Source organism: Leptonotus elevatus, chromosome 6, assembly GCF_054856555.1.
Source record: "Leptonotus elevatus isolate MCC_2025b chromosome 6, RoL_Lele_1.0, whole genome shotgun sequence".
In the NCBI taxonomy this organism is placed as follows: domain Eukaryota; kingdom Metazoa; phylum Chordata; class Actinopteri; order Syngnathiformes; family Syngnathidae; genus Leptonotus; species Leptonotus elevatus.
The window spans coordinates 14769161-14782865 of NC_141244.1; the positions used below are offsets into that span (position 1 = coordinate 14769161).

The 13705-nt window shown below is 41.5% G+C and overlaps 1 protein-coding gene across 3 annotated transcripts in view; it reads left to right on the forward strand.

The window, feature by feature from the left end:
- The window catches only part of LOC147172201 (receptor-type tyrosine-protein phosphatase U), a 213029-nt gene that overhangs the window by 116828 nt on the left and 82496 nt on the right, over positions 1 to 13705 (forward strand). For all 3 annotated transcript variants that reach the window (XM_086077670.1, XM_086077671.1, XM_086077672.1), the window contains exons 5-6: positions 11556 to 11671; positions 13271 to 13445. In XM_086077670.1, coding sequence (XP_085933796.1) covers positions 11556 to 11671; positions 13271 to 13445 — 291 coding nt within the window. The remainder of the gene's footprint in view (positions 1 to 11555; positions 11672 to 13270; positions 13446 to 13705) is intronic.

The following is a 13705-nucleotide window of genomic DNA, read 5'->3' on the forward strand; positions in this document are numbered from 1 at the left end:
GTAACACCACCGTAACGTAACCGTAGCATGATCCTGATATTAGACTTGATGACACACTGCAGTATATACTTGCTATTCCCCGGAAAAAAACGGCCTGCAAGAAAGTGGCGCACGCGAAGAGGCAATCTTGTGCAAATGCTGTTGCGTCTCTTTGCACGCAGGAGAGTGTTACAAAAAGAAAAACTGTCGTTGAAACATCCACATATTTGTAAATAGCACCACAGTTGCACACATTTGTAAATAGTTTGCCAAATTGTTGTCAAATTGTTACACTGTTGAATGTAAATAAACGTATTTTGCTATCAAAAAACACTTTTTCATTCTTGGTGGTAGTGTTTTATAGAAGTAAAGCACTATTTAGGTGTTTGTGGCATCATTCATGGACAAAAAGAAGTGTCAAATTCACTAGAATGCATGAAATAATATCGTTTCACTAAAAGCTTGATTTCTCCGTATTTTGGTCCAACACAGGCGAAATTGGGTCAAACTAACCATTTTCTATTGTTGATTACTAAAGAACGGAATAAGGTAGAAACAAACTCTTTTTTTCTGATGAAAGATGAAAGTCCAATCTTTCATTTGGTAGTACGTGTGTTTCCATAGTCCAAACAGAACATTTTCTGTGGACCTTGAAAATCAGTCAAAATGCTTAAATCGGCTGGCACTGGCGGCATCCCTTTTCTGAAAACGTCTGGCAGTCAAAGAGTTAAGAGCTCAGTATTGTTCATTCGGAAATGTCATCATCATTGCTCTTTTTTTATTTTTTATTTTTTTTAAATATATATATATATATATATATACACATATATACATACATATATACATATATACATACATACATACATACATTTTTTTTTTTTGTGTGTGTGAGTGAGTATGTGTGTGTGCGTGCGTGCGTGCGTGCGTGCGTGTTTGTTAGCTCACCAGAAAACCTATTAGAAAAAAAAATATCTCATACCGTTCACCTAAATCGAACACCAGGAGACCCGAGGGGACCGAAGAAAACCAAGGAAGGTGAAATCCAGCACCGACCAGACACCCCCCACCAGAACTCCTCCCCAGCCCAAGAAACATCCAGACCCCAACAAATCCAAAAAACATAAAATCAGGGAGGCCTCAAGAGACCAACGGAGAGACCGAGAAAAGGAAGGAAGGACAGACGAAGCCGCGTGAGATCCGAGACACCAGCCTCCACCGATTCAATAACCTGAGGAGGAAACAGATTGTGTCTGAGTTTCGGTAGATGCTGGTGTGGTGGATCTGGCATGCATGAAAATCTCCACCAAAGAGGGGAGCCGTCGACCCCCGCCGGAACAGAGCAAGCGCAACACCTCAGGGCCCCCCAGGCCGCGGCAGCGCCAAAGGACGACCCCCGGGCCCCACCAGGGCCACCGGCCGGAGAGCAAACCCAGGAGCAGGAGCGCCCCCCGCCCCAACACGGCCCGCGCCCCCGGCCCAACGCAGCAGGACGGGGCACTGCAGGCCCACCAGGCACCCCACCGGCCCCCAACCCCCGTCCCCCCCACAACCCCCCGCCCCCCATCCACCCCCGCCACCCACCCCAACCCAGCCCCAGCCGCCCCCATACCCCCAATCCCCCAGACACCCCCCACCCCCAGCACCCCCCCACCCCGCAACCCCCACCACTGCCCCCCCCCCCCCAACACAGCCGCCCCCCCCCCCCGACCCCACCCCGACCAACCGGCAGCCCCCCAACCCCCGACCCCCAGCCCCCGGGGACCACCCGCACCCAGGCACCGGCGCCGAAGAGGGGCCGGACAGCGGAGCGGAGAGGGCAGCCGCGCCCACCCCACCCCCCGCCGTGTGGAAGGACGGAACACCGGGGGCAGAAGGGGGAGATGGGGGCACCGGAGGGCGGCCGACACCCCCGAACCCCAGGCCCAGCGGGGGAAGGCCCCGGTCGTCACCCCAGCGTTCTTTGTGAAAATTAACCCCTGTTACTGAGTCCGCCAGCTCGCGGACTGGCGAACTCTACCCCTAAACCGTGAATGTGACCCCACCCAGTGTATATACAAGTGTGTGTGTGTGGTGCATTAAAATTAGGAGCAGGTGAACCGGAGCCGATGGAAATGATATTCCCACGCTCCGATCCACCCGCCACCCAAGCATGTTGCTGAGTGTATGTGGTGCATTAAAAAAAATAGATAGGGCGGGGGGGGGGCGGGTGGCGACACGGACAGGGGACCGCAGCACTGCTCTATACTGCGGCCCCCAACCGATGGCACCCCCACAAGCCCCCCCCCCCCACCCACAAGTTGTGTGGTGTATTAAAATTGGAGGGGAGTTGTAGGGTGAAGACGGTGTTTCCACCCTACCCCACCCCCCAAAGTGTGTTATGTGCCCTATATGTCTATAAAAGTGTATTGTGCAAACCTAGTGTAGTGAGTTAAGAGGTGTGACCAGCGGGGCCCCCCCCAACCGGGCGGGGGCAGGAGGCGCACCGGCCCACCAAGCCCCCACCCACCCCACCAGGACCCCGGCGGGCATATGGGACCCGTCCGGCGGGGCGATAGGGCTCGCCCCCCGGATACTGGGTCCCGCCCGAGGTGTCAGGACGCCCACCGGAGCGGGGCGGGCACGACACCAAACCCCAGCCACCCCCGCCGGCCCCCATAGCACCGAGACCCGGGCCATGGATGGAGCCCCCGGCCCAGGGGAGGGGAAGGAAGGCGTACCGGGGAAGGGGAAGGGAGGAGGGAAGGGGACGACAAGAAGGGCAGGGGGCAGCGGCAGGGACGCAAGGAGAGGGGGAGAGGAGGAGGAAGGGCGACGAGGGAGAGGGGACAGGGAGGCGGAGGACGGGCGGGGAGAGGCGAGGAGGGAGAGGCAGCAAGGGGGAGGAAGGGGGAGGGGAGAGGGAACCACCGGGCACCCCGGCGGCCCACAGGCCCTGAACCGCGTCGCCGGGCCCAGAGCGACGGACCGCGCCGGAACGGCGCCGCCCCCGACACCAGGGAAAGCCCCGCAACGCAGCACCCCCCAAGAGACCCAGGGAACGGCCAAGACGCAGCCGCCACCCAGCAGCCAACAGAGGGGCAGACCCGCCCACTCCCCGCCAGGGGGGACAGCACCCACAGAATTAACCCACTGGCATGCCGTGAATCCGAATATCAACCCCTGGTGCCCATCGGAGGTGAATCCGCTCGATCCCGCTGGCAGCAGCCGGGTTCCTGACTATGGAAACACAACCATTAGTTACAAATTGCCTAATACAGAAACATCAATGCCAGTTATAACGCTGCTGTGGCTCTCGCTAACAGGCAGAATTAAAATCCAAGTTTAGGTTAAAAAATTCTATATACGTAGACCATGTTTCTTTAAATTTTGACATTTGGTTTTTATTTGAGGCAGATATTTTTTCCATTAAAATATGATTTATGAGGAGGTTAGACCATTGGTCGATATTCAAAGTTTGTTTATTTTTCCAGTTAACAAGAATTGTTTTTTTTGCGATAGTAAGGGCTACAAGTATAGATTGAAATTGTTTATGTGGTAAGTCAATTGTTGTTAAGTCACCTAGCAAACACAAGTTTGGAGAGAACGGTATCCTACAGTCCAAGACAGCGGAAAGTTTTTCTAAGACTTTAGTCCAGAAACACATAACCGGAGTACATAACCATAAAGCATGAAAATAAGTGTCTGTAGTGTTTTGTAAACACTGGAGACAAATGTCGGAGTCTGAGAGTCCCATTTTCTTCATCATATATTGAGTAATGTATGTTCTGTGAATAATTTTATATTGGATAAGTTGTAAATTTGTGTGTTTTGTCATTTTAAAAACATTTTCACAAACTTGAATCCAAAAGACAGATTCCGGAGCTATAGACAAGTCTGTTTCCCATTTTGAGATGGGTAAAGACGTTTTATCAGTATATGAAAGTAACTTATATATTTTTGAGAGTTTTTTTGTTGTTGTCGGAGAAAGCTTGGTAATATCTTTAGCTAAAACAGGCGGTTGGAGCGTACCCTGGAGTGTTGGAATTTGTTTCTTTATCATACTTTTAACTTGCAAATAATGTAAAAAGTTTCCGTTTTTTATTTTATATTTTTGGAGCAAGGATGTATATGATATAAACATATTATCTGAGAAGAGATGGTGGAGATGTGTAATTCCTTTCTGCTCCCACACATTCAAATAAAACGATTGGTTGTTAATTTGAAAGTCGGGGTTATGCCATAGGGGAGAAAGCCCGCTGGGCTCCACTTTGGCTTTTGTCATTTCTAGTGCCTTCCACCAGGCAGTCAGGGTGGCGGAAATCATTGGATTTTTAAAGCAGTTATGGCGCTTAATCGATGTTGTAATAAAGAGTAAATCTAGGAGTCTGAGGTTATTACAATCCTTCTGTTCTAGTTCCAGCCAACAGTTAGTATCTCTATTGGGTTGTGCCCATAAAATAATATATTGTAGCTGGTTGGCTATATAATAGTGCATAAAATTTGGTGCCTCTAGACCTCCTTTGGATTTATTTTTCTGAAGAGTAGATAGACTAATCTTTGCTTTTTTTTTTTTCCAGTAAAATTTTGTAACGGCTGAGTCCAACAACTGGAACCAGTTAGCCGTAGGTTTAAATGGAATCATTGAGAAAAAATAGTTTATTTTGGGTAAAACTTTCATTTTAATAGTGGCTATTCGTCCTATTAGAGAAATAGGAAGATTATTCCAGCGCTCCAAGTCACTATAAATGCTATCCAGAAGTGGAGTGAAATTTAAATGAACTAAATCAGTTAATTTAGGTGAGATTTTTATGCCTAAGTATTTTAAATTACCTATAGGAAATGAGTAGTATGGGTCCTGGCTTGCAGGGTTCCATGAATTTTCTGTAATAGGTAGAAGTGTTGATTTTGTCCAGTTAATAGAATAGTCTGATAACTGTGAGAATTTAGTTATTAAGTTAAATACTTCCCCTAATGAAATAGCAGGCTTTTCTAAATAAAGTAAAATATCATCGGCATATAGATTAATTTTATGTTCTGTTACCCCAGAGTGAATTCCTTGAATCATTCTTTCCTGGCGTATGGCTAATGCAAGCGGTTCAATAAATATTGCAAATAATAAAGGCGACAGTGGGCATCCCTGTCTTGTGCCTCTCTGTAGAGTAAAACTCTTAGATATAATCCCATTAGTAGTAACAGTAGCTTTAGGAGAATCATATAATACTGACACCCAGTGAATAAATGACTTCCCAAAGCCAAATTTATTTAAAACAGCAAAGAGGAAGGACCAGTTAACTTTATCAAAAGCTTTTTCTGCATCCAATGATATAATAACTGCCTTTTTATCATGCCGCTGTGACATACTAATAAGGTTAAAGAGCCTTCTAATATTATTAGTAGAGTGACGCTCTTTAATAAAGCCTGTTTGGTCGCTATGAATGATTGTCGGGATTACTGTTTCTAATCTAGATGTAAAAGCCTTAGTGATAATTTTAATATCAGTGTTAATTAGTGAAATCGGACGGTAACTTGATGGAAGGGTGGGGTCTTTTTCTGGCTTTAATAAAAGTTTAATTGCTGCTGTATTCATGTGTGGGCGTATGTGACCATTAGTTTTAATTTCTGTTACTACTCTTAAGAATAGTGGAGCAAGCATTGACCAGAAGTGCTTTAGAAATATAGCCGGATAATCATCCGGGCCGGGTGCTTTGCCATTTGGCATACTATCTAGAGCACTGTACAACTCGTTTATAGTAAGTGGTGCATCTAACATATCTTTATATTCAGTAGTTACCTGAGGTATACTTAAGCTACTGAGGAATGCCTCAATATGCTCTGGGTTAGGTTTATTAGTTTCTGAGTATAAGTTGTGATAATAATTATAAAAAATTTGATTAATTTCTTCTGGTGATTGTGTACATTCACCAGTTGTACCTTTAATAGCCGTTATAAGCGATTTTTCCCGATTACGTTGAAGTTGGTTTGCAAGAAATTTACCTGATTTGTTATTATATTCAAAGTTGTTGTATCTCAATTGTTGTATTATAAACTCTGTCTTTTTAGTTAACATATCGTCTAACTGTATTTTTGTATTTTGTAAGTCAGTCCATATTTGGTTATTTGGGTTTATTGCGTACTCATCCGTCAGTTGTTTAATTTTATCTTCCAAGTCTTTTTCTAATTTTTGATCCTGTTTCTTTTTATAAGATGAATATGATATAATTTTACCTCTAATTACTGCTTTCCCGGTTTCCCAGAGAAGAGCTGGAGATAGGTCTGGAGAGTCATTTATTTCCAAAAAGTCCGCCCATTCTTTTCTTATAATTTTGTCAAATTCTGCGTCGTTTAGTAGTGAGATGTTAAAACGCCATGTAGGTGGTGGTTTAAAGGTATAATCAACTTGTAGGGAAAGGGAGACTGGTGCATGGTCGCTAATAATAATAGGATGTATTTTTGTAACGGTTTTATCAGCAATAGAATTATTTGTAAGAAAAAAATCAATTCTTGAAAAGGACCGGTGCACAGCGGAAAAGAAGGTAAATTCCTTCTTATTTGGGTTTTTAAGTCTCCAGCTGTCGACGAGGCCAAAGTCATCCATATATTCCCCTATTACTTTTGTGGATTGTGATCGCCTTATACATGTTGTTTTATTAGAACGATCTATTAATGGATTTAAGGTTGTGTTAAAGTCTCCTCCAATAATAATAGTAGAGTTCGCTGCTAATTCAAACAGTTTAGAGAAAAATTCATGGAAAAAAGCCGGATCATCATTATTAGGGGCATATAAATTACCGAATGTATATATTTTATTAAATATAGTCACCTGAATAATAATGTATCAGCCCTCTGGGTCTGTTATTGTATTATTTAGAGTAAAGAGTAAATTCTTATGTATGAGTATACAGACTCCCCTTTGTCTACTGTTATAAGGGGCAGAGTACGCTTGGCTAAAATTTTTATCAATAAGTAATTTTTCTTCAGATTTTTGTAGGTGGGTTTCTTGTAGGAGGCAAATATCTGCTTTTAATTTTAAGAGATGGTCTAAAGTTTTTATTCTTTTTGCCTGTGAGCGAGCGCCACAAACATTCCAGGAAACCAGAACTAATTTATGCATACAAATAATATAAACACAGTCCTATGTATATATCTGTATAGGCCATTTGCCACCACTGGCATGTTATAGGATAGAATCAAAGTGGTTAGGTGATTTATATAGTTTGTATAAAATATGAGGTAACGTATAAGGCAACATGTAAGGTAATGTGTAAGGTAACGTGTAAGGTAACGTGTAAGGTAACGTGTAAGGTAACGTGTAAGGTAACGTGTAAGGTAACGTGTAAGGTAACGTGTAAGGTAACGTGTAAGTAAATAAAACAGTGCAAAAACGAGTAGGGCGGTGAAAGTGAGGGAAATTAACAGGGGATTAAACATAACAATACACCAGTAACCCCAGCGAGATTTTTTTTTATTTTATTTTTTATAAATATACTTTAGATATAGTTGTGTATTAATATTATATTTATAATATAGCCTAAACATAATAAGTATTCATGTTTTTGGTTTTATAACCACATATACAGTATATGTATACACCTAGTAATCAAACTAAGTTTAGTTCCACCAATGCTAATTAGAACAGCCAGGGAGTGGAATTGGGGTTCCGGAATAGTTGGCCATCGATATATAACTTATCAACGGCTATCGTAGTCCGCTTACCCTCCTGCCTATTTTGTTTCATTATAGGAAACAGTACCTTTCGCCGCTCATTGATCTCTCTCGGGAATTGATCATTCATTCCAAATGAGGTCCCTTTAAGCTCCCGTCCTTTACTTTTAACAAATAATTTCTGTTTAAAATGCTCAAACTTTGCAATAATAGGACGGGGTTTGTTGCCTCTACGGGCTCCAAGCCGATGTACCCGGTCAAAAGAGATGTTATTTACCGTCTCCTGAGGAATTTTTAATGAATTCGTCATAAATTTTTTTATCTCAACCTCTGGGTTATCAGAGGTATTCTCAGATATACCTGAGAATATTAAATTCTCCCGCATACTACGGGATTGTACATCTAAAACTGTTTCTTTTAGCGTTTTATTTTCTTTTTTCATAGTTTCCAGCTCGGCTGAAACAGTCGTGAGTGTAGAATGTAACTCGGCATTTTCCTGTTTAAGGACACTTACCTGCTGACTGATAAATTCCATACTTACTTTTAATTCTTTGACGTCCTCGAGGATGAGGCCGAGGACGTCAAGTTTTTTATTTATGGACTCCAGCACACTGACCGAAACGTCCGTAGTGGTGGTGGTTAGGTCGTCCGTGTCCGTCGCTGAATCGTTTTTCCTCTTCTTCGAAGAGGGTTTCTTTGATGGTTTCTCGACGGCAGGATCCTCCATCGCGCAGCTGTAAAAATATCCGTCGATGAAACGTTCAAGGTCCTCCACGTTGGGTGGTATTTCAGATCTGCCGGATGAAAAAGAGAGAAGAGAAAATGCAAGATATATGATGGTTAAATTTGGATTAGTTTAGTATAATAGAGCTAGTTCTATCTTAGCAGCAGGACGCCGCCATGTTAGGGTTTCTGGTCTCGCTGTAGGTCTCGCGATAGTCACAGCATCTCGTGAGCGGCAGGTTATATTTTGGAATACAGTAATTATAGCCCAAGTGCATTTTAGGATGTTCAGAACTTAATTTCCTGTGTTTTGGGGAAGCTCAATGTTCTGTATTGCCTTTAATAAAAACCTACCAAGTACTAAGTCAGTGAGCGTTTTTAAGCAGACAGATAACGTGTCATTCGATATAGATATTTGCTTAGTCTAGTGTTATTCTTGAAGAAATTGATGTATAATAGATTTAATGGCTTTGCAGCAATCAGTGCAGCACACAATTCATTCAAATTTGACTAATGGGTGTTTTAATGGCAGCTGAAAAATTTGAACAATTCATGAACAGGATGAGAGCCAAATCCAGTGTCAAAAGGTTTTGAGCTAAAAATAATTAAATATAGTGACAATACAGTATAGTAGCAAATCATTAAATAAGTTCAATGTGTCTGAATCATAGTCACTTTCACACATCCTTTGTTTTTCCTTACCTAAGAGCAGTAGCCGATTGGGTTACCATCCAATTCTACCTTTGTATTAGAAAATGTTTCTCTCTCTGAGATTGTTCTGCCTTTCTCTTCTGCTTCTACTGTTTACTCATAAATAACAGTTGGAGCATTATTTATTTTTAGAATAATGATTGCATTACGAGAAAATCCTTTCTCGATGCTTTGATGGTTTATTTTTCCAGTCATCAATGGAAACTAGTAGTGTATAGTGGGGCTATTTTTATTTAGATGTAATTGGTCTAAAGAGACATGATTGCCGGCATATTTAAGGTTTCGGCCAGCCTTTCAAGGTCTCTTTTTCTCCAGTATTATCATTTATGAATCTGTTTACCTGCTCCGGGAAATGATGCCTTCTTTCATTATGTATTGTACGTAAACAAGATCAACAAGCCACCGTATTCTTGATCCGCTATAGAGAGCGCACAGCGGTGAGCGGGAAACAAACATTAAGCTCTCCCTTATTCTTCGGTTTCACCGTTGCTCTGCCATCTTTTCCTGTCAGTCATCAGGAGTGACAAGTCGACACGTCCTACTCGATTTCTCAGACACGGCAGGCCGTGCAGCCGGCATTTACACGCTGATTTGGTTCAGCAGGGCTCTCTCCTCGCTGCTCTATTGTTAATCACGGAATTGGGTGAGAGGGTTACTCCCACACTGATTCATTGGCAGCTCAGCTCAGCATGCCAGGACATTATTAGTCAAAATGTGGAGGATTGACACTTAATCTGTGGCTTCCCTTTCACACATTCACTCCCACACTCTGCCCTGAATAGATTACCCTTGATAGAAAGTCTGTTATGTACATGAGAGACCAGCTCTCATATACACTGGAGTAGACATTTTATGACGTGTTAATTGAGAGCAAACAATGTATATCAGGTACACTCTAAAAACCGTTGGGTCAAAAATAACAAAACTCGGGGTCAAAAATAGACCGATCCTCTGCTTGAGTCAATTTGACCCAACTTTGAGTCAAGAAATGGGTCTTTTAGTGTAAAATAAGTCATAAATATTGGTCAGGTCCCTTACTTAATTCAAAAAAGTGGGTCATTTTGTATAAAACAACTCATAAATATTGGTCAGATCCTTTACTTAAGTAAAGAAATTGGGTCATTTTGTATAAAACAACCCAAAAAGTTGGGTCAATCAAATTTACCCAAAAAGTGGATCGGTCCATTTTTGATCCAAAATTGGGTTACTTTTGACCCAACTGTTTTAGAGTGTATGTTTTCCATTTCAATATTTTTTAAAGGGGAAGTCATTCTTAAACCTTTCTTGATATGTTATATGTGACCTCACTAGTCTAAACATGACATTCAGATTACAATTACATTTGTGGAATATGAGTTATGTAGCAAAATCCAGCCATTTTTATCCATCTCAGGGGGCGGCCATTTTGCCACTTGCTGTCGACTGAAGATGACATCACAGTTACTCAGGCAATGACCAATCACAGCAAGCTGAGCTGGGATTGGTTGTTACCTGAGACCTAAGCAGGTGTGATGTCATTTTCACTCGACAGCAAGTGGCAAAATGGTCACCTTCTAATAATGATAAAAACTGCTGGATTTTGCTGCTTAACTCATGTTCCACTGACTCAATATTAACCACCAGTATCCCATATTTAGACTAGTGGGACTGCATGGAATATATTATTGTCAATAATGTTTTGGGGTGGGTTGACTTCCCTTATTTAACTAATTTGCTCCCAAAAATATATAAATACGTATAATTTTAAATATTACCATGGCTTTGATGCAGCCTCTGATCTGAAGAGAATGCTTGAAGCAATGGTAGTTATTACAAAAACGGCCAGCAGGTGGCAGCAGAGTATAAGAGATCAACCAGGCCCATGTTGCAAAAAGCTCATTTACCCACAGCTTTAGACTGATTTGTGAATAATAATGAAACTTGATTATATTCTAATGCTAATTGCTGCAAAACGGCAACAAAAGGAAATATAAGAAGATATTCTAATCTTTCTTTTGGTAGGTTCCATGTTTTTATAGCAATAAAACACAACATACTGTGGGCCTTGTAAAATCAGTTAAAATCCAGTAAAACAGCCGGGAGCGAAGGGAGTTGCTTCAGTGAAAATGGCTGGGAGTGATTAATGGGCATACTTTCCACATTATGGTTATATCATTAGCAAAATGTACACATGGATCAACAACCTCCTTTGAAAATATTGCCACAGCATGAACCAAAGGTTAAGGAGTTTTCCTAAATAAACAGTTTATGCTTATGTAACTTACAAGTCACTAACACACACACACACAATATAATCCTACCTGAATTAAAATGTTAGCTGTAAATACAAGCAGTTCAGTATTGAGGCAAAGGAAAGCAGCACGGAACAGAACAATTTGTTCTCGCAAAGTGAAAATGACTGTGTTTGAGCCCCGATAAGAATGCATCCTCTGTGGTGGGCTGTCGTTGTGAGTGGCCGGAAGGTAATTCTTCCTTCTCTCTCCCTCCATACGCCTTCTTAGATAAGGCGCCACATTTCTCCAGGCTCGGAGACGAGGAGGTCAACGCTGCACAAAATGCAACTTTCCAGTGCGTGGCTGCTGGGAAGGCTTCCGAGGCTGAGAAATTCCTACTGGAGGTGAGTGATTCGTTTATCCGGGGATGAATTTACTGTAACCTGTTGGACTTGGACTCCAAATATAAGCCTTAACAATTTTTTTTTACCCGCACACACAGTGTGAAAGTGAAACAAAATGTGTTTTTTTTTGGAATGCATAGCCTAAGCATAAAAACCCGCATGTAAACCTTTACTATGTAGTGCCAATCATACATAAGCATTAGCACTATAAAGACAGATTTGTTTTTCTTACAGCTCTCATAATGGCATCTCATTAAATTGTGCAGGTCAAAAAATCAAAAATAGCAGTAACATTGGACAGTAGCTTTTCTTTTTTCCTCACAATTCCCTACAAGGATCAAAGTTTTTATCTTAGCACCGGTGTTATGTAGGCTTAACCTTCCATAATCAGATTGCAATATAAAGAACTGAGTGGATTGTAATTAATTGTAAAATAAAATTAAAAAAATGTTTGTCCCCCCCAAAGTGATCAAAATGAACAAGGAGCGAAGCCTTTTTATTAAGTCTGGCTCTCTTCTCCTTGAATTCCGAAAGTGTTGTGTTCTTAGTTGGTCCTCACTTTTGGCCGCGTCACTCGCAGCCACATTTAGTTTTTTTGTGGTCACAAGATTTTTCTCAATGCAACCTCATTGACTGGCTACTGTTATGTGTTTGCCATCCTGAGGTTTGTGTGGTCTGCGGCTTAGGTATAACAGCAGAGGAAGTGGCCAAACAAAACCCAAATGTTGATGTTGCTCTCGACATGCTTGCATGCTAAGGCTAGCACACACACAAAAGATCAGGGCCAACGCATTCGGTTTGACTTTTTCTCTCTTAGAGAACAATGTCTGGTTTTAATGTATTTTCCAAATGTTTTTCATCATCTAATTATGACATTTTTTTCTGAAAGTGTGGTACTTTTGGCGCATCACTAATGACTAATATCTTAATAGGATTATGTTAGCTGTTAACAAAGCATGGCTAATTGTGTAATGAGTGAATTCCCACCATCGGGATCAATGATGTTTTGTCAGGATTAAATTAGCGGAATGCTACTGCCATTCTAATTAGGTTGGACAATTGTTTTTATTACTGATGCAATGTCTTACAGACACATATAAATAATAATAATTATTATTATTATTATTAATGTTTTTTATATTTTTGTATCATTTTTGTATTATTTTTTGTATTATTTTTTGTATTATTTTTGTAAAAAATATTTGTGTTATTTTTGTATTATTTTTTTATTTGATTATTATTCTTATTTTTGGGGACTTTTGTTATTCATCACACACATGGTCAGAACTAGTCAACTTTATAAAAATCGATCACATATTCTATGGTTGCTGAGGAGTTTTCTGGGTCTGACTGGTTGACCATTTTCATAAGAAGTGGGGTTTCCTTCCACACAATTTTATTCAAATTTTCAAGAAATGTGAAAATAAAACTGAATGGAAACGCTATAAATGTGCGCTTGGAGAGTGTGGATTTTGAAGTGTATCGAAAAAAAGGAAAATGCGAATTTCAAATATGCCATAGTCATATAATGTTCCATTCAATAGAGATTTGCTGTCTTCGCTGACCTTTTTGTCCCTTTTGTCCTTTCTTGTCTTCCAGAGACACAATGGGGAGATTTTAACCAGTGCGTCGGTCAAGCACCTGAGTCACCGGCGTTTTGTGGTATCGTTCCAGCTAGACGGCGTCCAGAGGTCAGATCAAGACCTTTACCGCTGCATTACTCAGTCCTCCAGGGGTTCTGGGGTCTCAAACTTTGCTGAACTCGTAGTCAAAGGTAAAGATGTGACTTCTTTGTCTATAATACTTTTTTCTCACATTCTCATGTTTTTCTAATCTGGTGTTGTGATGGAATATATTTAGCCCTTTTTTGAGGCTCCTGATGTAAACACAGGACTTCATTGAAGTTCCAATCCGGACACATGTTAAAAGTCCTCCATGGCTAATATCTGCAACGTGTGACTTACATGGAAAGCCATGGTCGGAGAAGTCAATCTTCCAGACATGTATGTCTGAGCTGGAATCAAAGAGGCTGCC